General features: G+C 36.8%; 1 protein-coding gene across 3 annotated transcripts in view; it reads right to left on the bottom strand.

The window, feature by feature from the left end:
• TTBK2 (tau tubulin kinase 2) overlaps nt 1–23528 on the bottom strand; it is an 81193-nt gene extending 57665 nt beyond the window's left edge. For 2 of the 3 annotated variants that reach the window (XM_086613323.1, XM_086613322.1), the window contains exons 1-5: nt 23460–23528; nt 16463–16610; nt 10727–10800; nt 9566–9706; nt 7040–7144 (exon numbers count right to left, since the gene is read on the bottom strand). In XM_086613323.1, coding sequence (XP_086469449.1) covers nt 7040–7144; nt 9566–9706; nt 10727–10800; nt 16463–16610; nt 23460–23528 — 537 coding nt within the window. Of the gene's footprint in view, nt 1–5460; nt 5524–7039; nt 7145–9565; nt 9707–10726; nt 10801–16462; nt 16611–23459 lie in introns of all 3 variants that reach the window. The other variant, XM_086613320.1, reaches the window with a different exon arrangement.
• Between the last annotated feature and the right edge of the window lie 4145 nt (nt 23529–27673).

Below are 27673 nucleotides of genomic sequence, written 5' to 3' on the forward strand. Positions count from 1 at the left end.
AAAACAGTGAAATGGGCTGAAAACTGCTTTCTCCTCAATTCTGTAAACAGACGGTCCACATGTGACAATCCAAAATGCAATGAAAAATACAGTAAGCACTACAAGTGTTGAACAATCGAATCGCTCACTTGGGACTCCTCTTCCTGTTATTTAAGTATTACTCTCTGAGAAGCTCTTTATATTAAACCTGCATTTTTCAAAACAGTGTTTAGAAAGGAGCAGCTACAGCTGAATGGACTCCTCGGTAGCATGGTTTTAGTGGTGCTAAAGGACCACGGGGTCTGACATTAACACAGGTAGTATGAAGATGAATGACATGCCTGAAAATGACACTGAGGTGTCTTAGGATCTGACAAGCATGACGGCAAAACTCTGGGGGATCCTTTAATACAGAAGTATGACTTGAACCTTTCATGGAATTGATCTTGAAGTTGGGATGATCTTCAAGAAAGGCTTTCTCATTCTAAGCTCTCCGCCTTGACCATTCTTTCAGCTAAGAAATCTAAGGAGATACCATAACTTCTCAGGAAAAAAATAACAGATTGACAACAAAAAATCCTCCCTCCAAATCCGTCTATAAGAAACAACTAATAAGAGCCAAGGTGAACATGCAATGTTGAAACTACTTTTTTCAGTAATTTAAAATAGGAAGCCGGCAATATGTAAACAGCACATGCATGTCACGGACTGCCTGTATCTTTTTCTTCAGGAATCACAACCCAGAAGGTTGTTGTGATTCCCCTCATATATCAGAAGGTCTTGTTTCACTCTAAAGGCCTATACCACAATCAAAGGCTTCTAACAGAGAGCTTCAGGACACCGCTCTCCAGGGGCTCCTACCACTCCAGTCTCCAGGAGGGAACTGCCCCCCTCCCTGAGGGGACATAGGTCACGTGGTCTCCGGCTGACCAACGTGACTCACAGCACCTGTCTCAACAAGGCACAGGTGCTTCCCATGTAGCAGCCAGGAAACTTCTCCAACACATGCATAAATAAGACTTCCTATCATTCATATATTGTTGGAGTGCAGAAGAGACTGCACGAAGAAAACCCTGTGTAAATAAAGACTGGAGCTTGAAAGTTAGGCCTCAAGGGCAGAATGCCCTTGAAGTTAAGGATAAGAAAACTATGCAGTATGATAAGGGAGTAGTGTTTGCTTAGAGCAGAGCTTCGCTAGGCGGTATCTGTTTGAAATAAGCTGTTAAATATGACAAGCGTATGTATCATCCAATAATGGTGTGGAAAAGGTGTGGTCTCAGGATTATTGGCAAATACTGTCTATATAAGCAATAAGAACTGCGCAATAAACGAGACTTCCTGCAGCTAACTCATATTGAGTCGTCTCAGTACTTCTCCAAATCCCTTCTCCGCAATATATGGTTTCTTGTACTAGAAGATAATCTTTTTCATATGTAGTACTATCTCCATCTTTGTGTAGTTCTGTGTAGACTGGCACTAAATTCTGCTTTTTGCTGTTAAGCACACCTTCCATTTAAAACTTAAATAATTATTACAGTCAAAACAAACTGTATTTGAAAGTTTAAAGGTCAAACAAATATTATTTTTAGCTCCTACAGAAAATGATACTTCCCCAGTTTCATTTTGAAAGGGAGATTTAAAAGAAAACAGTGAGGTTTTGGGTGGTTACAGAAATCTTTCCAACATAAGGAACGGTCTGAAATAAAGAACGAAGTTCCTTTCTTTAAAAATCTAGAAGTAGGTAATGGAGTCAGGTCACCATCTTTACTGATATTTATCTTTACTGTGAATGAAAGACAACAGGCTGTGCAGGCAGAGATCCTTAAGAGCCTTAAAAATGAAAACAAGCAATAAGTCGTTTGTTTGATGCACTTTGGAAGGGTAACATAATCAAAACAAATCACAGAAATTGTGTCTGTAGCAGCACCCTGAATTTTGGTGTCTGTTAAGGCAAAACCAGAAAAAGCATACTGTAACAGTCAGGTCAGGAGATGGTGAGCCTACAAAAAACCTTCAAGTTTGTGAATGAATGAAAAAAAAAAGAAGAGAATACATACATCCGTATATGAATGTGTGCACGGATTACACAGAAAACACTGTCAGGATATATACATCGACTGGATGTGAAGACATACCAAGTCAAAACTGCCAGCAAGCCTTGGTGACAGGAAGATGGTATCACATGCAGTGATTAGGAACAGAAGTAGCTCTGAGCGGTTGGCACAGGAGAAAGGATACTAAGAGCACATTTGAATCTGAGTTCACCACAAGACATTCACAAAGATACTAAAGACAGATGATATAGTTTTAGTTTGAACAGAAGGAAACAGCATTGGAATAGGGATATCACGAACGTGAATCATGTGCCTAGAGATTTAAAAAAAAAGTGTTCATGAATGAGGCTACCTGAAGATAAAGGGAAAAAGGAGAGAACATAACACTAGAGAGGGATTCATGATTTAATTTCAAGTCTTCTTTCTTCAGTGTAAGAAGCTGGAGCCAGAGGAAAGCCAGATAAAGGAAGACTGTCACTAAAGATAGAGAGGCAGAAACTATGTGGATGCAGGTTTAAGACTTGTATTAATGGAAAATAGAGAAAACTGATAAAAAGAAAACTGACAGGAATCACAGAAGACAAAAGCTTGTAACGTTGAGAAGAAAAATCAGCACAGAAAAAGATGTCAATAGACAGTATGTTGCTATCACATGAGCGTGGGAGAAGCTATAAATTAGTTCTGATGGTATAATTACAGAAATTTTAAAATTCTGGATGCTAACATCTCTCGGTAAAGACTAGCTAAACATTTTCTTTCAATTGTAGACTAATCTGCCTACACAATTTTCTTTGCGAGCTTGATTATATTACAATCCCTAGATAGCTTGATAAATCATTTTTTTAACAAATTAAATTAATAGTAGTTTAAATATTAGTAAGTTGAAATTATTTTAAGGCAGACTGAACCACAGTAGGTTGCTTTATTGTGAACTTTGTACTAAACACTACTTATGGTAAACAACAGCAGATGAAACAAAACAGTGAGAAAAACCTTATCTTATTTCACAGTAAATAATAAATTAAAATACATTCTTATTCTAGTGAACATGTTAAATGTCTCATTTTAAAACTTCTCTCTAGCAATAAACAACAATCAAATGAGAATTCAAGAAATCAGTGCTCCCACAAAGAAGAAAAACATAGATTATACTCAAGTTGAACCAAAATAAGCAGTACTCAAAACAGACTTTGTTTATCTATAGCACACAAAAATCCTGGGAGTAATTTTTGCTGTACTAACATCTATTTATTGTAGAGAATAATTTATCACGGAAGATAGAGCTGCTTTTAAATTAATTCTGCATCTGTTTCGGGAAGGTAGAAAAGCATGGTAGCAAGATGAGAAAACAGACTGCAGTGAACATAAATAGATCCAACGCTACTATCAAATTTGCCCCCCAAAAAGTCTATGATAACTCATTAAAAACCTGCAATTAAATTAAGATGATGCTTGGGAGACTTAGTTCCATAGGCTATGATTTGGAGTATTATAAACAGGTAAGTGCAAATGAAGAAACTAATTTTCAGAACAAGTCTATACACCATCAAAAAGATGAGGGAGAACCCAGCCCACACTAGGGAAGTAACTGTGCCATCAATGCATTTGCAGTAATGGAAACAGGTATGTTTGGTAACTACTGTAATAACAATGTCAAACGAAAAAAGTCATTACTACAGATAGTACCAACGATATCTAAGTTGTCTAACCTGAATGAATCTTCCTTTCCACTTCAAAGCATAAACATTTTCTATTGGTATATTGCTGGAACTTCATCAAAATTTCTCCAGACTCATTAGAACTGCTGCTTGTCTGTGAGAACCTCACTGCCAACATACCATACATGGCACCTGTAGTAAAATCTATACTTAAGCATGGCCACTACTTTCCATATAAGATTCTACATTCAGCCACTTGAAACTTTCTCCATGTTACCGATTTAAGCTGAAATTCTTCATGTTAGATGACTGTTTTTGTAGCTTCTTGCTTTTAATTCAGCAAATAATTTCAAACTGTTCTTGAATGCAACTGAAACAAATGTTTATTTCGTTTATTAACCCCCACAATTATTTGTAGGAAGCCTATATTCCCAAGCATTCTTTGGAATGAAGACAGACGAGGGATTTGAGAGTGTACCATGATGATGTCGAAGAATATTCTACTAGCAATCCAAAACTGAGTATGCTGGAGCTTTTGAAAAAGTAAATTTCACACAAACTCAACACAGCCTTGTTTGAATCAGGCATCTAAATTCTTCAAATGTTCTATCTGTCATGAGGCATAATTCAATCCAAAGCTGCAACAGCCTGAATTTCTTTTCTCTCACCCCTTCAGAATGCTTTCAGGTTTTATTGTGGTGCAAAGAAAAGAAACTGAGAGCAAAGAAAATTTCACTTAGTTGCATTGTACTATTCCAGCAGGCTCCAAAACTGCAAGGAGAAGAGAAATTAGTCTAACTGGAAGTGAAGCAATATGAGGAGGTGGATGTAGAAAGGAAACCAGAGAGGAGACAAAGAAAAGACTCGGACTAGAATGAGCACAAGCTTAACAGAAATGCAGAAGGGTCCGAATGCATGGTTGAACGTATCAGTAGCCACTAGCACATACTTCAGTCAAATACAAGAATAAAACCATGGATTTTGAAGTTTTATAATTCCTCTTTTGATAACAGATGTGAAACAAGGACATCTTATCATACTGAAGTCGTATGAAACTCTGCTGCATTCCTCTGCATCAATGAACTGTAATTAACTAAGAGTCTAATGTTGGGCAGCTTAACCATTTGATAAATTTCCTCTTTACTTCTTGACCTGATTTCACAACATAAAGTAATCTTTTCAACTTCTTTGTTGAACTTCAGTCAAGTGAATGCTACCTATATTAACAAGAAGACTTATACTATAAAACTGATGATAACTTATCCTTGTAATTCCCTCTTAGTTTCAATCCCCTCGCCGGCCTAAGTTGCATTTTGTCAAAGAACTACACAACACTCTTCTTCTCTACCAGTCTTGAAGCTGACTCGATTTTCTGTCTCTACCTGTTGGAACCTATATGCCAGCCAGTGGTACTGGCCAATGATTTCTGGAGGGAAATACAGTTCTATCAAACTTTTCTTCTTTCAGTAGCACCCATATAAGCCTCTTCCATCTTTTTGAGTTGAACGAATAGATTTACGGCCACCAGGAATTCCTTCATGTTGCAGGAAATACAAAGCTGCCAAGGACTAAAACCTGATACTATAATTTCAAAACTTCTGATTCTTTTAGAACATATCATGGAAATTCAAAAACTCAGAGATGATATGTAAAATCTCAATGGGCCTAGATTCTTTCTGCAGAAGTCAGGTATATAGAAAATTATGCTTATCATAAAAATCTAACAATCAATCTTAACTAAGGAACAGGTCTCACCAATAGGGTACTACGGTTTTTTTTGAAAACATGCTTTTACATGGTTTCAGATTATTTGTAGTACCTGCTGAAGAAACCTAATGAAGTTTAGAAGAAGGATAGGAGCCTTAAGGAGAAGCATATAGCATATTTAATGAAAGCATTAATAAATTTTATTAGCAAGCAAGGCCAACAGTATAGTCACTACCTATACAAGAACCATTTCTGACTATTAAGTACAAATAACACTATTCTCTTTTTTTTCCTCTCATTGCCACTCTACTAATATGGATTACGCTGTCAGAAAATTATAAACAGATTAAACTGAAGAATTACTTCAGTTACATTGTAGGGCACTGCAATGAAAAACAAAAGGCAAGAGCTGAGTTGTTACAAATGACAGAATAGCAGAAATATTAAATTTTCTGTTGTCATCACCTATTTTTCCTTAAAATACTACAATTAGTGTGTATATATATAGAAGTTACAGAATCTTGGGAATTGTTTTCTCTTTGAAATTACAGGTCAGTTAGAAAAACATTGTAAGCAGCCAAACATACAGAAGACAACAAGAACATTGAGAAATAAAAAAAAAAAATTAAAACTACTTAAAATGTTTAGCTCACCTTTCCAACAGCAGCAGCCACTCTGTTGGTCTCCCCTGCTCTTTGCTTTCATTGCAATGTCCAGCATTATGGCTGAAGGAATAGAGTACAGCAGAACCCTGCTAATTTACCTTACTAATTCAAATACCTCATAATTTGCACACAAAAATTTGCTACTTTCTCAATTTCTTAGGCAAAATAAAATTTAAAGTCCTGTAGAGATGGCTTCTCCATTCAAATTGCATCACATCAATAAATGTGCTACACAATACTGACTAGTACGTTATTCAGTATTACTACCAAAGCATAATCTAAACTGGTTTAATAAAGAAAATTATGTTTTCTTTAAAACATCACCATGTACCATGGCACTGACTTGCTCATTTTCAAACTTTGAAATTAACAAAAGGACTGCCTGCCAGTGAATTAGGGAGGCTCTATTGTACTTAAAACTGTAATGTCCTCATTGATATGCTTTTATCTACAATTTTCTTCATACTGCATCACATGGGAATACAGCAACTACACTTAACTATGTCCTGTTATATATTATAATTAGTCTCCTATCACTGTTTCAATTATTCAGACTTTCTCTTTCAGAAGATTATACATTCAGTTTAGTGTTTGACTTTTTTCTCCAATATAGATTTTTTTTTTTTCTCCCTGCAATATATAATACCAAGTGAAATTCAGCTCTGGTGAATTATTCTGATATTTAATTAAAACCTATTTGTTGCTTGATTTTCCAAATCAAAAAATAGATTTTAAAAAAAAAAACCCTCATAGACTAGACCTCTGCCTCAAGCCAAAAATTAGAAACTGGATTCATTCCTGACTGCCAGTCTTTTAAGACAATCAATAAATCACATGTCATTTCCAATCTGAGATGATGTTTGCCAAGTTTAGATCAGTTACCAGTTCAATGCAACTCCCATATTTCTCCAGAAAAAAAGACAGCATATTACCCACATTCAATTAGTCAAATTGACAACTGTGAAAAAAATCTTACTGGTCTGACATCCCCACATGAGTTGGTAAACTGCCGTGCCAAGCCAAAATCCAGCATATAACACTTCCTACAGGTGCTAGGAAAACGTCCCATTGCGAAGTTAGACTAGGAAGAAAAACAGAGATAGACATATAGATATAGATATATACAAATACACTTCAATATGTGCACGTACTAATGCAGTAACACAATCATAGAAAATCCACATTCTACTTCTTTATCAATCCTCATATATTTTCAGTTCTATTAAATTCCCATTAAATTTGAAACGTTGTTAAGAAAAATCAGACATCCAACTTAGCATATCTGAACAGCAGCCTACATGGTCCAAAGAGACTGTCATCTTACTTCGTCATTTAGAATGTATTAATTTTTAGCAGGAATTTTCCAGTCATGTCACCCACTCACATATTTTCATTTGGACATTTCAAAAAACCACCAATCTAAGGGCTAACAAGTTCACCTAAACAAATTCACTAATATCACATATGCAGAATACAGAATAAGGGAATAAGGGGTGCACACTGCCCTTTCCTTTTCATGAGAGGAGGAAGTACCAGATTTAAAAACAAAAACAAAAACAAAAACAAAAAAAAACCAAACAAACAATGGAACAATAGTAAGAACTGGAAAGTCACTGAGGACGTATGGAGGTAATTCATTCTGAAAAGCTTCAGTAAATTTTCTTATTTGGCTCTCCAGATTAATGTTCCATGTTAGCCCTTTTAAAAAAATTCTTGAACACTGCTAGTTTACAATGTTTGAACATGTCAGCTGAATCAGTTCATGTCTCTCCCCACCAAATCCCTTTAAAATGGATTATGCAATACAAAAAAAGATAAGGCTAAAACAGAGTTCTGTGAAATGGAATTAAAACTACACGTCTGAGCAAGCTGGAAGCTTAACGCAATTAACTCTAGAAAAACTACTTTCTTCTTCCATTAAGTAAAACAGCAGTACTGTTCTAAGCAGATCTGAAATTCACAGCTGCTTCAGTGTCAAAGGTTGCAGCTAAAAACCAATCGAAACCATGAACTGAGTGTGATCAACATTATTTTTAAATGAAACAGAATTTCAGCATCGCCTAATTTATCATGAGGCAAATAACCAAAGATTTTAAGACAGAATTTCAGCATCGCCTAATTTATCATGAGGCAAATAACCAAAGATTTTAAGATTTCAGCTCAGCACAAAGCTTGCTTGTAGAATAATCTATCTAGAAGATACATAATAAAAGATAAAATGGACTTGTATTTTCAAGCCAGGAAAACTGCATGCTATAAAGCACTTGTGTCTTCTTTGCAAGTGTAAGACACAACACAATTTCTAAAGGAGAAGAAAAATTCTGTCTTTTATGAATCTAATATATTGCCTCACACTGCTGTTTATCCTGGCTCGACATTTAATCTTCTGGGTTTTTCCATCTCCTAAGAGAATTCTCCATTTCCATCCTACTTGAGGCCATAGACTCCAAGATACAGCTAGATAACAAGACATCCTCAATCCATCCTGCCAGTCATAAAGGAACACATTCCCCATTCAAAACTTGAGTTGTTTTCATCATTAAAATCTTGCGCGCCAGCTAACTCCTCCTCACCTATTTCACTTGGCATTCACTGCTGCTGCGTCCTTTCCCTATTAAACGAAGTCTTGTGGATGGGTCAGGGACAATACAAGTTTTAAAAAAAGTTGCAAGTAAGAAGTGATAAAAATGAAAATTCCCTAATGCATAGAAACTTATCAGAGGTTTTAGGAAAACATCATTCACCAACAGGAAATTTAGTTATATATGCCAGATATAACCAGCTATATTTGCATCTATTAGAAAACACAAGATTTGCTTTTTTTTCCCTCATTTACAAATTTTGAAAGTTCAGAGTTCTAATGATATTTTTAATATAGAGCAATATTAAAAATAGCTGATGCAATTTCAGGAATAAATTCAAAGCAAAACCAGAAAAAATAGTAAGAACAAAAGCATGATGGTATCAGGAAGGCACTGTGCTCATGACATTGTGTTAACTCATTTTATTAGAATTGCACAATTAAACAATTGAACAGTTTTCTCTTACAGTCTGTTCTCTTTCCTTGTTTGTTATAAATATATTAAACACAAAAAAAATGCTATGGAAGACCTTATAAATGTACTCTACAGTTTGTACCTATTCTCTTGGATTTATTATTATAAGATATGAATTGCCATTAGTCAAACTGATTATATTATATCTCATGGCAAATACTCTTGATTACATGATGCTACAGATAAGATTTGGAAGTTTTAACTACAGAAAATTGCAATGGAGTCTAAGTAACTGGAGACGATGATGACAAAGACCAAAGTTATTGTTATTGCAATCCAACATGAACTTGTAGAAAAAAATCTGCCCTATCTGATGAATAAACATTCAGCCTTCTGTCCCTTCTCATTTTTTCATTTTAACATCTAGTATAGAACCTATTCTTATTCATGCAGCCATCTAATTCCCACATATCACTTGCGTGTTTTGATTTAATGGGCAGACTTACTGGTTTTATGTCCCTGTGCAGGAATCCCACAGAATGAATACTTTCAATAGATTCCAGTATCTGCTTCCCAAGCCGCAGAGTGGTACTAATGGTGAACGTTCCTCGAGACTGGCTCCGACGCAGGTCTGCCAAGTTTCGACCCTGATCAAATTAAAAGGACATTTTCATAAAAAAATTACTAATGCCAAGATTCACAGATAGTGTAAAGTCTTCCTACTTCTCCTTTAGCTGTTCATAGTTAACCATGGAATACTCTCATTACATATTTTCATATTCAAGGATAACACATCTCACCTAAACGTAATGAGCATATATTCCCGAGTACCTCCAACATTAAATTTAGAAACTTTTTTTGAAAATATGCATCTTAGTATATTTCTACCACTAAATAACATGAACTAAACTAATCTCTATTAGAAGACTAGTACATACGCCATTAATTAATGTTGTATCTGTGTCACACATGAAAAAAGCCACTGAGAAAATGCTCACAAAATTTCTTTACACTCATCTCTTTAGGGAAAAGTATATCATTTATTTAATTATACAGTACATCTTAGATGACTTAACCAAATGGGTTATGCAGGAAATGCACCCCCACAACATCATAGAACTGTTAGTCTGTCAAAATAATAGACGACCAACAGTAAGAACACTTCTTTTTCCAGTATTCATATTCAACAGGATGATAAAGGACAATAGTCCCATAATCTTAAATGATAATCACTCATTTTCTCCCTTTTCACAGGAACAAGTCTTTCAGTAAATTGAATTTTCTTTCACTTGCAAAGGGTATTTTTCCACTTTCATCAAAAAAGCAAACAAAATGCACAGACTAATGTATTATCTTTTAGACTATCCTCAACTGAAAAACTTCAAAAGAATGTGAATTATCTCAGAAGACATCACAGTTCACTCTTTCAATAGTCAGGTCTTTCTGAGGTGCAAACTTTGTCCTTTCTGAGAGAATTATGGAAAGGATATCAAAGGATAAGGATGTAAGCGTATGCTCAATTTAGGTTAGCTCACTCTATGCGTTCATGACCTTTGGAGTTTTTTTTAGATCTGTCATCCTCTGAAATTTTACTGAGATTTTCCTATATGCTTGGCTAATAAACTAAAACACACAAGCAAATTTTGAGCTCTATTTGAAACACTGACCTGCAACTGCATGACCACATAGTTAAATCTGTCGTTCCTTCCACATCCAATGAATCTACAGACATGATCTTTTCCTGAGAGAAAAAGAAGCAAATTAGCCAGTAATAATGAAATTCTGTAGTTTATTCCTTTAAATACCTAGCAAATGACTGGAAGAGGTAGTTACATTTCTTTAGAGATCTTTAATAAACTAAGCCCCCCTACCCCTAGAGTTCAACAGCTGCAAAAACAGTGTCAGTTATACCCCCAGTTAAATAAAAGTTTTCTACCATAAAATAAGCAGCCTTATCACAGCTAGCACTCTTTCATAAAAAAACATGCATGGCAACATGTCTAAATGTCCACAAATTTGAGATATTTTAAGTTGGGAAAAGGTTATTTTCTAGCAAAGCTGATGGCTTGCTACAGACAATATTCCTAGCCACCATTCCTCCCTTCCTTTAAGCTGCAGCTGCCATGACAAAATAAAACAGTAGTAGTTACCTGTGGGTCATATTTTGTATTAAAAAACTCTAGAAAATGTAATTCAACTAATCCAATTTATGAATATCTTTTTCAAGAATATGATTTTTGCTGTTTAGCTACAAAAGACAAACTCAGTTCAGGTACACTGAAGGAGAGATAAAAGAATTGTAGTAGTTAAAAATCACAGTTTGGTTTAAGCTAGTTTTCTTTAAAGCCTCCTCGTGTCCTAGGAGCAAACTGTGGAGGAGAAGAGGGCTGGTCAAAAATAATCTCCTTACTATCCTGCAGTTGTAAATATAATTTCCCACGTAAACAGAGAAAAAGGCAAGCCAAAGACTGCAGGAGGGAAACAGAAGGGGAATGCTACCTCATTGTCATTTCAGTATCTGTGTCCACCACCTTGGCGAGAAGCTGGGACCCTTTATGACTTCCCCTCTGCAATAGAACTATAGGGTTTAAGTCCCTCAGGCCATTTACCTTCCTTTCTGACACTATTGGAGCTACAGCCAAGAGAAAGCTGATGGTCATAAATGGACACAAAAGCTGTGTAAAATTTGTGTCACCTGAGGTTTCTTCATCATTTCTTGACCCTTAGGATTACCGGAATGACAAAAATAGGAAAAAACAAAAAGAAGCGATAGGAGACAAGCATTACTGCTACCTAGAGATTTGGCAGGGCTTTTTGTTACTGCTGCACTCATAGCTCCATCAAAACCCTAAAAAACTTGGGCCTATCGCTGCTGAATATTTCCACTTTGCCTGACAGAAGAGCTGTTGCCTGTTTGTTGCTTCCTCAGGTAGCTCCCTGCCACATACAATCAAAACAGACAGGCCCATTTAAACAAAGAAAATGGTGCAGGATTCATCAAAATAATTTATTTGAAAAGAATTATTTTGAAAGACATCTCTACAATGTCTGTAAATACATAAGAGCTAAGCTGTAAGTATCACTGCTTTTCCTCCACTTTTTCCTTCCACCCATTTGTTTAAGTGAGACAGGCAATATTACAGACAATATAATTTTATGAAGAAAAAGTATTTGCAGCTAATTTGTCAAGGTGAAATTTCATATATTCATTGCTGCAGCTTCCAGTTAATGAAATCTCATCTCAAATATTTATGATTCACTTTACAGCCACTGTGGGTATGCTGAAGGAACATGTTCAGAGAAACATATTAGTCAGATTTCATCTGACAAAATCAGTAAACGTTCAAAACTTGGTTTGGTCAGAGAAATCCCACATTAACTGGAGCAGCAACTCCAGTCGTGTGGTAAGTTCTCTGGAAACTAACTTTTATAAAAATCTGAGGAAACGGGAGAAGACAGAAGTAGTGCCTGTACACCTTACTCCAATCGCATGGTCCTCCTCCACTCCAGCGTGGCTATAGGCACCTACTACACCTTTGCAGACACCTTCAGTTCCTTTTCCCACAGTGAGAAAACAGTTTTTTCTCACACCTGTGAGCCACATGGCTGGGGAGCAGGCGAGAAGAAGATGGTAACAGGCTGCAGTGAACAACTATGGCCTTGAAATGCCTCCTAGGGAGGGTACAAAGCATACATACCGTTCCCCAAGCTGCAGTGTATCACTACAGCTAATTTCTCAGCCTACACCAGATGCAACCCATCACTAAATTATGCTAGAGAGCTGTAAATGAGTGAGCAAGAAGTCTGTAAGGTTGTGTGAGACGGAAACCAACTGAGTGAGTCTCACTCTCACTGAGTGAGATGTGATAAATCTGTCTTCTCCCATCTGACGGTGGAACAGATGGCCTAACAACATGATTAAACAAAATAACCATCTGTTGCAGCAAATTTCTTTAAAAAAAACCAAAAAAAAACCCCAAACCACCCACAACCAAAAACATTGCTTAAAGAGTTAAACAGTATCCTGACAACAAAAATTAGGAGAGAGTATCATTGGTAGGAGAAAAAAAAAAAAAAACCAAACCACCTCAAAGATGCACTGTATGACTAAGCTGTAATAAAAGGCCGTATCAGTGAACATACTCCTCCTTCATAACAAAGAGAGAAGTCATATAACTACTCGCATATTTAAGCATGTTTTGCTAGATCAGGGACTTAAAAGAGCTTCATTTCAATTTTTCATTATTCCCTGTACTGCATACCTACAAAGTTATGACTCATTTCACCCCCGCAATGAATGACCACAGTTTGAATTTTCAAAATTTCTGAAAGAAAAATAATAAAAATAGTACACCCCTGCATATTTGCCAACAGCAATTCTCATTTCAGTTTCACAGTTTCTGTGAAATAAGTCTAAATCAGAAACACTCAAAAGTATGTTTACAACCTTGAGAACGTGCCTAGCTGGAAGAGTGTTTTGCTGGACTGAGACATATATAGCTGTGTATTTAATTCTTTCCTAAAAGCCTGTTTCTTCACAACTTCCCCAGAAACTGCACATTATAATAAATATCTTTAAAAAAAAAAAATCAGATCCACATATTAAGAGCATTCTGAATGACACTGTCAGTTCACTGTCTCTCATTACATACTACTAATAAATCAAACTTTCCAAATATTTGAAAGGAAAAAGGATTTTGATGACAATTATATTCCTTCCTCTGATTTATGTTCAAGGTAACTAGAACACCTTGAAAGTAAGAGAACATAAGCTCTTTGAGAAAAGGATAATAATTATATGCATACATATATATATACACACACACGCCAAAAACGGATTAAAAAAAAGAAATCTAGAAGTCAGTCTCAGAGGATGCATGCTATTAGAAGGTTGTTTCAAAAATATCCTAAAAGAACTGTTTACAATTCCATCTGCTCTGAATCTGCATGAAAAAAAAACATTCAAAAATAAGAAAAATTTCTACATTGTAAATTAAGTATTTAATAAAAAATACTCTTCAAGAAGCAACAATAAAGCTGTTTTCTACTCCCCATTTTTGTCCATTTTTTTTAATTTTCACACTGCTTCAAATTTTTAGCTCTTGCACACCAAAAACTTGAGAAGGTAGAAAAATTAATGGAAATGGTTCCTAGGATCCAAGATTTTGTGTAAAACATAAAATGGTCTCTACCATAATTTTACTTAATAAAAATCTTTTAAGTATAGATAAAAATATATGCATGTAAAGATAAAGTTACATATCTGCGCAAACTATAAATCCCAATATATGCAAAAGCTTCACTGTTGACTCATCTTTTACTGTAGTCACTTTCCTGATCATCTATGACATTCCCTATCTAAGACCAGAGCAGTTACACTGTAATGTGAAACTTGCACAGCGATGACTAAAGGTCACCTCCAGTGTTACTATTATGGAATCATAGACTTTTTTTTAAAATTTTTTGCTTTTAAACTGTGAAGAGAATAATAAGAAATAAAAGTTAAGGAATAATACTTAGATTGTTTTCTCATAAGGAAGGTTGTCAAAAGAGCACCTTCAAAAACAAGGTTTCAGTTACATAGAAATTTATGTACTGTTTTCTCAGATATTGAGAAAATAAATAACTAAAAGATCTTTATTTGGGTTGTACATTATTTGGATTATTGCCTCAGTGGATCTATTGTTCAGGTGTTTCATTATTCTGATCTTTTAATCGAGACAGCATTTCCCATGATTCAGCAGAACCAGAGATTCTTCTGCATGAAAACTTGAGTTGTTACAGGAATTATATTCCCAAAGGAAGACTGATAAGAAAATTATAACTTCTATAAGGCCCTATGGTAGTTATTCGCAGATCCATTTTTTATTATTTCAGTAAACATTTTTGGTTTTCAAAAGGTTAAAAAGTTTTTACTATGAAAAAAGCATTTTTGTAACATCTTAACTCAAACTTCACTATACTTAAATTCACAGTACAAAGCTATAAGGCACTTCAGTTACGCAGTCATATGTAAGGCTATGTTTTTACAAATACATTGGCATTGTAGTGTTACCAAATTCCAGTATTTCATTTCAGTTAATACTATTTTCTTTATTACTGTAGCTGCTTCACCTAAGCCATTTTAGAGACTCGTTTTTTTATTAAAAATGGAATCAAGCTCACGTGTGCAGAAAAAAAAAAAAACAACAACTTGAAAAATTAATTCTGGACATTTAAAAAAAACAGGACTTACAGAGTATTTGTTTCTTCAAAACTCACAATCTTTAAGATAACTTATTTCAAGAATCTTGACAAACGTTTTCTAAATTTATGACTGGTAATACTGAAAGTTACTATTCATCTCTGGACTAGAAACTCCAGAATTCAAATAAAGCTAATATGCAATCCCTGAATCTCCTTGCTCGACTATATAATACTAGATGTTTTTGTGAAATTCTTTAAAAAGATATATATATAGGAACAGTCTGTTAACACTATAACATGTGACATGCTTGCCCTCTTAAATCTATAGAGGCTGTCAATTTCTGCTGCAATGTGACCTTTACAGCAGATTAGGCAGCACCATATGTCATGCAGATTTTGTTTTATTCAAACTAAGAGTTTGGGAAAATCTGGCTGCTGACAGGGGCAGATATATTAGTCCAAATCTTCCAGATTCAAAATAATTTTTTAAATAAAAAAAGTCACCCTTTAAACTTCCTTTTTATAACATTACATTGTGGAAAGCAATGAAGAGAAGCCATTGCATATTTCTGTGTATTGATAGCTTCCAACATTAAAGTATTTAAAGGTACATCAAAAGTGTATTCAAAGCTGTGATTCTGAGTAGTCAAGGACCTGAACCCTAAAAGTACTTCAGGAGTCTACACGCCAGAAATCTTTTTTTTCTACAAGTTACAGTATTTCAAAGTTGATTTTTCTGTCTGTTTATGTGGGTTTTTTTGAAATATGTTTCCCATTTCAACATTAGAATTACTTTTTGACAATATTGCAGAGAAATACAAATCTTCTTATCCTGGATACTATGTGAAGGACTCACAAATATTCAATGATAGTACAGAAAAAAATAGACCATCTTAGAAGGAGAAACAAAAAGCTAACAACAACGACAAAGTCTAGAGCAAAAAAGCTAAGAAGAAAGTTGAGCATAGGTTTTGCAGCAATTTAATTTTCTTGTTGTTCTTTTTATTTTCACATCATCCTGTTTCAAAGAAAAGGTTCTTTGTAGCAAAAATTTCAGAAGCTGAAAGAGCTGCTATTCCACTTTTAATAACCATTTAGCAATAATCTGCAGAATATGGGAAATATTTACTCAAACTATGACTAAATAAGGATTACAATGATTTTTTAAGAAGATACACTGACATCCTACTTCTGGCATAGCCAGGGTACAGCCCTACCTTGCAATTTCTTCAACACAGCGACTTCCATTTTCAGCACTTGCTTGGGCTGCTGAGCTGACTCCACCTTCAGTGCAACATTTTCCCGAGTAAGCAAGTCCAGCGCATCGTAAATTTCTCCGAATCCTCCACCTCCAATTTTTCTCAACTATATTAGAAAAAAAAAGAACCAAAAACAGATTTAAAAAAGAGAAGGAAACAAAACATCAATACTTCTTTGTACAGCCTGCCATACTGCAAACATTGTTATATTACTACTAGATTTTAAAATAACATAATTGTATCCTTCAGTACATAAAAGAACTACTGAATAATCTATAAAGGTATGGTTAAGCAAAGTTTGGAAGAGAATCCTATGAAAACAAGTTACTACACCTGATCTCCACCTGCACTAAACTTCTCATATTTAATATGTCAGAAGAGTGCACTAGCATTCCCAGCATGAATCTGACAAACTCAGTATGCTGAATAAAGTCTTTCCTCAAATAGTCACATACTACCCAGAGACCTTTAAATACAAATGCACACTGACATTTTTAAAATATGCCATCTCCTTCTTTTTTTCCAAAATATGCACACTGAATATTAAAGATACAAAAGTTCTTGGACTTCATAAAGAGATAGCATTTTATTTTATATGCAGTGACTTGCCCATAACAGGTAAATCGTAATGATGAGAAATTACTAAGGTTATCTCTGAATACATATTTTAAAGTTACACACATTTACTTATGGTTCACCAATACCATTTTTAACAACAGTCACATTCAGAAGCTTGCACCACTGAATGTTTCATCTGTTAGGAAGTGGTAAAAAGAATGCTCCTGGCATATCAGTTCGCACTAATTTTTAATTGGTTTGCACTAAGTTTGCACATCCAGAGCAAATATTAACAGTTGTTTTTTCACTCTGCTTTAAACGTTCACAGGATACAGAGACTTGTCTGGTTTTCAGTATCAAAAACGTCAACATTATTTCAGGTAATGCTTTCATATGGTGATCTTCCCTGTAGCTACCATTCTAAAAGTGATAAAAGAGAAAAGCAGACAAAGAGAACTTACCCTAAGAAACATACTATATTGTATTTTTACTATATTTTACCTTAAAAAAAAAAAGACATGATTTTCTAAATGTCATTTGAAAACATACAGTTGCTAAGGTTATATGACTGTACTATCTTAAATGTCATCTAAACATTTTGGAAATCTAGACATCAGCAATATGCTGACCTATCTTCAGATTCTGAAAATAAATCTAATGTCTCCTAATCCAGACAATCAGCCATCTGACTGAGCAGCAAAAACAATTTTTAAAATAGCCTATGCCCCTAAGAATAAGGACAAAGATAATAGATCAAATACTCGTATTACTTACTTGCATTTTTGAGTCATATCACATGAATTTTTTATTCTCTATGATTACAACAATACTCAGTATTTCATCATGCACTTTCTGTCCTGAAGACCTTTAACATCACTACATTCTTAAGATGAGGAAAATATGATCCCAGATATATAGCATTATTCACTTCTTTTGTCCAATTCATTGCCAATTTTTAAAAAGTGCATATGATAGCACACCAGATTTTCAGACTGTGGTGGGTTGACTATAACTGGACACCAGGAACCCACCAAAGCTGCTCTATCACTCCCCTCCTCAGCTGGACAAGGAAGAGAAAATACAACAAAAGGCTTGTGGGTCAAGATACAGACAGGGAGACTACTCAGAAATTACCGTCACGGGCTAAACAGACTTGACTTGGGGAAATCAGTTTAATTTATTACCAATCAAATCAGAGAAGGACAATGAGAAATAAGTAAAAAAAACCCACCAGATCTTAAAACACCTAAACACCTTCCCTCAACCTCTCCCTTCTTCCCAGACTTGGCTTTACTCCTGATTTTCTCTGTCTCCACCCGACTGAGCAATGTAGGGGGGCAGGGAACAGAGGTTGCAGTAAGTTCATCACACTTTGTTTCCTCCTCAGGGAGCGGACTCCTCACGGTCTTCCCCTTCACCAGCATGGGGTCCCTCCCACAGAAGACAGTTCTGCACAAACTTCTCCAACATGAGTCCTTCCCACAGGCTACAGTTCTTCATGAACCCCTCCAGTGCGGGGTCACAAGTCCTGCCAGCAAACCTGCTCCTCTCTCCACGGGGCCAGGAGTGTGATCCAGCACGGGCTTCCTACAGGGTCACAGCCTCCTTCGGGCAGCCACCTGCTCTTGTCTCTGAAGCAGCGTAACACGCATGCTACCAACACAGGCTTAAGCCTGTTACTCTTTGACTTACGCGTTTCAGGAACTTAACAAATTCAAGTACAGAGCATCCCAAATCCTGAGTAAGATGTTTGTGTCTTTGGACATGACTTCTTTCAGGTACTACTCAGATAAGAATCTAGGGTTAAATCTAAAATAATGACAACTGTGAGAAATAGAAAACTTTCAAGTCCAATGAAATGTTCAGTATTACTTGGTTATATTCAGATGTATTTAATATATGCAGAGTGTTAGTCCTTACAGAAAGGAAAGAGATTAATCAGCTAAATAGTGGAAAAAAAATAGCATGTTTTAACAGGATTATATATATGTAACTATATTTAAATAGTATGTGCGTATCTTTGTATATCTCTTAAAATGTAGTTTTGTGACTAATTAGGCCATTTTTAAGTCTGCATTTTTCCATTCCACCTCTTGGTCACGTAATGCCATTGTCATGGTTTAGGCCCAGGAGGCAATAAGCACCATGCAGCCACTTGCCCAGTCCTTCCCCACTCCATCTCAACCCCTGGTGGGATGGAGGGGACAAAATAGAACAGAAAGCTCAAGGGTCGAGATAAGAACAGGGAGGGATCACTCACCAGTCTTATGGCCACGAGCAAAATGGACTCAAACTGGGGACAGATCAATTTAATTTGTTACCAGTCACATCAGAGAGGATAATGAGAAATAAAGCCAGATCTTAAAAAACACCTTCTCCCCACCCCTTCCTTCTTCCCAGCTCTACCTCCTCCCCACAGCGGCACAAGGAAACAGGGAATAGGTGTTTGTGGTCAGTTCATCACATGTTGTTTCTGCTGCTCCTTCCTCTTCAGGGGGAGGACTCCTCACACACTCTTCCCCTGCTCCAACATGGGGTCCCTTCCCAAGGGAGACAGTTCTCCACAAACTTTTCTGATGTGAGTCCTTCCCACAGAATCACAGGAGACAGTCCTCTATGAACTCCTTCAAGCACAACCACCCGCTCCAGCATGGGGTCCTCCACAGGCTGCAGGTGCATCTCTGCTCCACCATTAACCTCCATGGGCTGCAGGCGAGTCTCAGCTCTGGTGGACCTCCTCTTCCTCCTCCATCTTCACAGACCTTGGTGTCTGTATAGCTGTTTCTCTCACATCCCACTCCTATCTCCACAGCAGCTGCGCTGGGCCTGATGAACCTTGGCAGTCCCAGAAGAAATAACTCCCCACAGGAGGCACCCCAGAAATGGGGAGCTTCAAAGCACTCCAAGCCATGTCACCACGGCCATCACCAGTCAAGTGGCAGCAGACCAACGTGTGCAGCTGCTTGCATGGGAGGCCACGGGCCAGGTTCCCCCCTGCCTTCTCCCTCTCTTCGCTGCAGGTCCCGCATGGCAGGGGTTTCTTTGTCCCCTTCTTAAATATGCTATTCAGAGGCACTGATTGGCTCAGCCTTGGCCAGAGATGGGTCCAATCTGGCCAGGGGTAGGTCTGACTTTTGGAGCTAGGGAAGCTTCTAGCAGCTTCTTACAGGGGCTATCTCTGTAGCCCCTCCCCTGCTCACCACATAAGCCCAGCACAGCCATTATCTTGCCTGAGCTCTGAACTATTAATGGGTTCCCACAGTTAAACATAGACATTAATCTGATTGTAGTTTTCAGCATAATCACATAAATTTTCAGCATAGTACAAGGAAAACAGTGAGAATGCATAGTGAAAAAGCTGAAATGGAAAAAGGAAAGAGGTGACACAGGCATCCTCATCCATATGCAAACTTAGTTTATCATATAACTTCATTTTCTAGCTTTGAGAAATGGCCAGACTGAGAAAGACTGCCTCTGAAAGGTGTTTTTTTCCTGCTTCTATGCTTAAAAAAACCTTTAAAAACAAACAAACAAAATACCAAAACAAAACCAAACACACCACCACACTAATAAAACAAAAAGATCGATTTCTATCCTCAGATAAAGTACAGCAGAATCATTAACATATATCCAATAATGACATTAGTCAACAATTCCAGGTACAAATCAACCTCTCTGATTGTAGAAAAAGTATTTTCCACACCCTTTGTCAGTGGGTCACAGACCACATTCAGCAATGAGCCCATGTTTTCCTTGGTCGTCTTTGCTGCCAATGTCCCTGTAAAAGCCTTTCTCGTTGACTTTTCAGATCCCTCACCAGTTTCAACTGCCAGCTGAGCTCTGCCTTTCCTGTATATTCATCTAAACACAGAGAGGCAATATCTCCATATTAATCTTGGGCAGCCCATCCCTGTTTCCATCTTTTGTTTGCTTGCGTTTTGCTTTTGAGTTCACACAGGAGTGGCCTGTTTAATCACACTGGCCTCCTACCACTTCTCCTCAACATCTTTTACCTTGACAAGGACCATGTTGCCCTCTTTTACACCTGCACTACATTCTCCCATTTTGTTTCAAGCTTCTCTTCTTTGCATTCAGCATCTCTCACCCCAAACTCACACTCTCCATTCTCTCTTTGCATTGTATCTTTTTTGTATCTTTCAAGCCTAAAGCATACAATTTCCAGTATGTTTTATCTTGGTACTTTCACTTACACTGCATGTTGAATGACATTCTTAAACCTACCTAAAAACAATTATCATTACAATCAAACCTCTACAAGTCAGGATCATAAAATATGTTTCAAAGGCAAAGAGGGACGAGAAAATGCACTGACAGAGGACAACAGCAAATATTAGTAGATACAGAGACCAGTAGAGAGGGATGGTGTCACTGAGCAAAAAAAAATATTTTACAATGTCTTTTCTATGCTTACTTTTCAAAACTGTCTAGGTTAAAATGAAATTTAAATCGAGCATAGTTTTTAAAAACGTTCATGTCCACAAATTCCAGGTAAGTTTTCATGATTACGAAGAGAAAGGTCCTGAACAGCAAAAATTCTCAAAACTGCATTTCAGCTGCAAAGCTTTACATAACTTCTAGAACGTGTACAACTGGTTACAACAAAATAATCTCATCCAATCATACTACAGAGCTGCTATTTTCCAATGGGGGAAAAAAGCCAGATATTGGGAGACTTCCACAAGGAACAATCAGAAACACTACTGATAATTAGGGACAGTACTTACTGTCAGCAAAACTTGAAAGTCCACTGGCTTATACCGCCTCATCTTTCTACACAAGGAATTCTTAAGTACTCTATTGCTTCAAGAACACTAGCAAAAAGCTTCAGTATTTCATGACCTCACAGAACAGTATTAATTATGTTAATACATATGTATCGAGCACTAGGGAATTTCTAAAATATGCATGCTATTTTCTTCCACTGGCAGACTGTCCTATGAAATCCTGAATGCAGAAAGAAGTATATAACCTTAGGTGCCAACAAGAAATCCTTGATGTTTGCTATAGAAATTAAGAAACTGAAGTTACCCACAGACAATATTTAGCACTCATCTAGGTGTAATATTTGATTTGGAAAACATGCAAGTTAAAATGTATAATCACATGAGACGAGCAACAGTCTAGTCTCGAAATTTTTCAAAAGACACCATCTGATCATAATTCTTCATTACATAGGAAAGAAAATAAACCTGAAGAAAACAGGTATAGAAAACTACTACTGCACATATCAGACAAGCGATAGTGGATATGTTCTCAATAACATTTTTAATAAAAATTTTAATAAACATTATTTTATTCTATTTGATCTGATTCAAGACTATGCTTTCAGTTTTTAATCCACTGCAATATAAGAAAGTATTTTACCAATACTTACACTCCAAAGATAGCTGATAAGGTTTTATTTCCATAAAAGGAAATACAAAAGTTTTCTACGCAAAGCTAGCACCAGCTTCCTACATTTTTAAATGAAGAATAGGGCATGAGATAGTTGAAATTATTTTCCCTATATAAATTTGAAATGAATGATCAATCTGTATCTTCTATGTTCAGTCTCACAGTTTTAAATAAGATATTGAAATATGGGAGTAACATAAAGCAAAGATGGTGCAAAAAATAGTGATCCAGTATATATTCACAGTCTACTAAACACACAGATATTCAAAACATTCTACGAAGTGTTTTTTTTTTTTCTTTCTTTTTTTAAATCTCAAAAAAATCCACAACTAAAAAAAATTCTGAAGTTTTCAGGGGAATAGAAAAGGAACTACAAGAACTCAGCCTGTTTTTCTCAGCAAAACTAGTTTCAAATGCATACTATTTCCCTCTAGATGTAAATGAAGGCTATGAACACCAAAAGGGAACAAACCTATTTATGGTAAAGCCAATACTGACACACAAGCAAATGGATACAAATCAGCCAGGAATAAATCCATGCTAAAAATATAACAAATAAAAATCATTTCTAATTGGAAGAGCAGCAAGGTCCTTAAAGACCTTCCTGTAAGAAGTAACAAATCTCACAATCTGACTAGTTTCAAGAGGGTGCCTGACTGATTTCCGAAATAGACTGACATAATGACTGGCTGATTGGATTCAAGATACTAACAGGACTCTTCCAGTTGTGCTCTGCGCAGGCACTAAGTCAGGATTTAAAAGCTCTCCTGGGTCCTTACCAGAAAAAAAAAACCCACCTTAAATCCATATAACTTCTTTTTAAAGTAGGATAAAAGAAAGAAGTGGTTTTGAAGTCCTTTTACTACAAGTATTAAGCAAAATACATCTCACAAGAATTTTGAAACAGATTTCAAAGCACAATCTACTTCTTTTTAAAAACGTGTTTTAAAGAAGAAAAAGAATTGCAGGAAGGCATACTCACCACCTTCCATCTTTCTTTGACCAAGATTCCCACACTGAGGATGTCAGGCTGCTCCCCTCCTCCACTCATTGCAACCTCCTGACGTGATGGAGCTGCTATGCAAAGTCTATGTCAGCAGAAACCATCCAGATCCCAGGAGTGGCTCCCATTTAACCAGTGACTGCAGAAACAGAGCAGAACATGGGATCTCAATGATATAACAGCATAATATGAAACACAGGAAAAGTTCTGTTCCATTTGTCACCTAGCACCTTAACTAGTTTTTGTATCTCACAGTAACTCATATTGGAATTCTAGTGAAACAACTTCCAGTACAGAAAGTAAGTCAAAGTATATTCTTGGTTTTTAACCTGCTCTCTTTCAAATCTCCAGCGCAATCTCAAAATAGTACTAATGAATATAAACATTTTCAGAGTTATAGTCTGTGGGCAGTTTCAAATTGCTGTAAATCATAATTATATAAATTTAATAACAACTACTTTAAAAATCTAATGAATAATTTACTAAATAATTGGTTAAATAATTAAAAGTAATGTATAATAATAAGCTTAAAGCAATATTAACCAAAAATTTACAAAATGAAGAGACAGATACTTAAATTGGAATTGTAATTTAATTTATTGCACTGCATACAGACTATTCCATATTATACAATGTGTTTCATATAGCTAGGATTACTTATAATTAAATACGTCTAAAGTACAATTTTGTTGGTTTATGTCAGGGTACAAATAACTAAAGAGAAAAAAACTTGTCTTAGGTAATTCTATCAGTTTAATTTTTTAATTTGCTGGCTTTAGGCAATCATCTCTAAATCAAATTTTATATAGCACTATAAAAATTCATCTTTTGGAGATTAATCCATCCATAATGACTCCCATCAGCAACTACTACAACCAGTTAAAAGCTTATTTCAATTGTTTGAAGCTTTTCTAGAATTCTGCTTATTTGTTGCACTGGTACAGTTATACAAGTGTAACTCTTCGTACGAACTCTCTTATCCAATGATAAGACACTTCAACAGTGTCTTGAGTTTATTTCTATCACTTCCAAAATAGCATAAACTAAAAATGAAAAATTCTTTTCTCCCTGAATTAACACACAAATGGCATACAACGTTGGTACAATCATTGTGATTTAAAATAACAGTATTCCCTACCATGGGGATAAAGGCCAACTTTACCACCGGGGCTAAACTATGCTTCTTAAAAGACGATCTGCTGCTTAAATGACCTGGCTTTTAAGGTAGACATTTGTTTCACATGGCAGTAACTGTGGGGTTTTTTTCATATTCTTTCATATTTATTTTTCGTATTTCATTAATGCCTTTCTTGCTTCAATTGTAAATTCTGACATTTAAACCAACTCCAAATAAAACAAGTCCCTCTGCAGAAAAATTAATCTGGATTAGTTGAAGATCTAAAACTATACCAAATTAGACTGGATTACATCCCTGCAAGGGTGTTCACTCAGAACATGTAGCCTGAATTGGTTTAGTTCAAACAAATGAAGGGAAACCAAATTAAGATTGCATATTCTGAGTAACAGCGTCCACCCTGCAATTTAATCAAGTTGAACTAAACCAATATAAATTCTACCGGTGCTGGTACATTCTCCCCTGCAGATAAGGTCAAAATTCTAAAGAGAACTATAGTCATTTATATGAACACTCTTACCATTACTAACCACTGACCATAATTACTGGCCTCTCTAAAAGAATTATCATAACACAGTCAGGAAGTAAGTAAGTTAAACAGCAAATGAAACGGCACTAATGAAGGGAGAAAGGTCTATTTCTAAAATTACATGCTTACAGCATGGACAGTGATTTTTCAATTTGCTGATACCTTTGTTTCCCCTTCCACCATCCCCCAGTTACATTAAAGTAGGTGGTAGTCTTCACTAAGTAATATGTTTACTCCAATATTAGTACTTCAAGGGCTTTTTGTTCTAATATCTGCTTAAAAAAAAATAATACAGTATTCATCTCACCAGAGCAAAATGTAAAATTGGCAAGTACGAATTTTGCTAAAGCTTTCAAACATGAGCAAAATTCGTCGCCTGTAGGAAAAGTAGATGCTTTGTTAAAGCAGAGCTATGACAACAGTGGGTTTTAGAGTTATTTATTAATATTGCTATCAGCTTTAATCTGATACTTGATTTGATACTTTTTTTAAAATTTCAAATTACAATTTATAGTCACGGCTCTGACAAACATTTCTGAGAGATATTCATTCGCGGATTCTTGAGCATACTAAGAGAGCATCAGTAACCGGCCCAGAATGCAATGGTACAATACATATATCCACACAGCCATCCCATACTTGAAGAATTATCATAGAAGTACCATATTACTGTAGATAGTACTCTGGCCATGCAGGTGTTATCATCTTCATTTGTACACAATTCCTCAATCCTATTTCAATACACCAATTCCTTGTTAAATTTCTTGTCATCGTTTATCATTACAAAGCAATAAAATCTATCCTATATCATCAGTTACTGGTATTCAAGACCAAAACTTCAGGACCCATTAAACTGTCATGCACAAGAGGCAATAGTTCTCTCTTAAGCTCCTGAAGGAAAGCTGACAAAGACCTCCTGAAGCTTAATAATAACTGCAAGCACTATTTTACTTGAAAAAACGCAAGTTTTACGAACATGCTGAGGTTAATACGAAGAATCTTGTTTTCTTCAAGATCCCAAATAAAGTAGCATTAGGATTCAGTCACAAATTTCAAGGCCAGAAAGCTTGAAATTAGCCTGAACTTTTACCTAATCAGGCCACATAACTTTACCCCCTTCAGTGAATTACCTCATAGAATCATAGCATGGCTTGGGTTGGAAGGGATCTTAAAGATCATCTAGTTCCAACCGCCCCCGCCATGGGCAGGGACACCTTCCCCTAGACCAGGTCACTTGAAGCCTCATCCAACCCAGCCTTGAACCCTTCCAGGGATGGGGCAGCCACAACTTCTCTGGGCAACCTGTGCCAGTGCTTCACCACCCTCTGAGTGAAAAAAATTTCTTCCCTATATCTAATCTAAATCTGCCCTCTTTCAGTTTAAAGTCATTGCCCCTTCTGCTATCACTCCACGCCCTTGTAAAAAGTCCCTCTCCAGCTTTCCTGTAGGCCCCCTTTAGGTACTGGAAGGCTGCTATAAGGTCTCCCTGGAGCCTTCTCTTCTCCAGGCTGAACACCACCAACTCTCTCAGTCTGTCTTCATAGGAGCATAGGGTGCTCCAGTCCTCAGATCATCTTCGTGGCCCTCCTCTGGACCCACTCCAACAGCTCCATGTTCTTCTCATGTTGGGAATCCCAGAGCTGAATGCAGTACTCCAGGTGGGATCTCAAGAGAGCAGAGAAGTGGGGCAGAATCACCTCCCTCAACCTGCTGGCCACACTTCTTTTGATGCAGCCCAGGATACAGTTGGCTTTCTGGGCTGCAAGTGCCCACTGCTGGCTCATGTTGAGCTTCTCATCAGTCAGCACCCCCAAGTCCTTCTCCTCAGGGCTGCTCTCAATTCAGTCTCCGCCCAGCCTGTATTTGTGCCTGGGATTGCCCCAACCCACATGCAGGACCTTGCACTTGGCTGTGTTCTCACAGAAGTTCATGAGGTTCTCACAGGCCCACCTCTCAAGCCTGCCAAGGTCCCTCTGAATGGCATCCCTTCCCTCCAGTGTGTCGACTACACCACACAGCTTGGCGACATCAGCAAACTTGTTGAGGGTGCACTCGATCCTACTGTCCATGTCACCGATAAAGATATTAAAACAGGACGGGCCCCAATACCAGCCCCTGAGGAACATCACTCATCACTGGCTTCCACTTGGACATCGAGCCATTGACCGCAACTCTCTGAGTATGACCATCCAGCCAATTCCTTATCCACCGAGCGATCCATCCATCAAATCCACGTCTCTCCAATTTAGAGACAAGGATGTAATGCGGGACAGTGTCAAATGCTTTGGACAACTCCAGATAGATGACGTCAGTTGCTCTTCCCCTATCCACCAATGCTCTAACCCCATCACGGAAGGCCACCAAATTTGTCAGGTAGGATTTGCCTCTAGTGAAGCCATGTTAGCTGTCATCAATCACCTCCTTATTTTCCATGTGTCTTAGCATAGTTGCTAGGAGGATCTGCTCCATGATCCTGCTGGGCACAGAGTTAAGACTGACTGGCCCGTAGTTCCCCGGGTCTTCCTTTTT

Source organism: Tauraco erythrolophus, chromosome 6, assembly GCF_009769465.1.
Source record: "Tauraco erythrolophus isolate bTauEry1 chromosome 6, bTauEry1.pri, whole genome shotgun sequence".
NCBI classification, from domain to species: Eukaryota; Metazoa; Chordata; class Aves; order Musophagiformes; family Musophagidae; genus Tauraco; species Tauraco erythrolophus.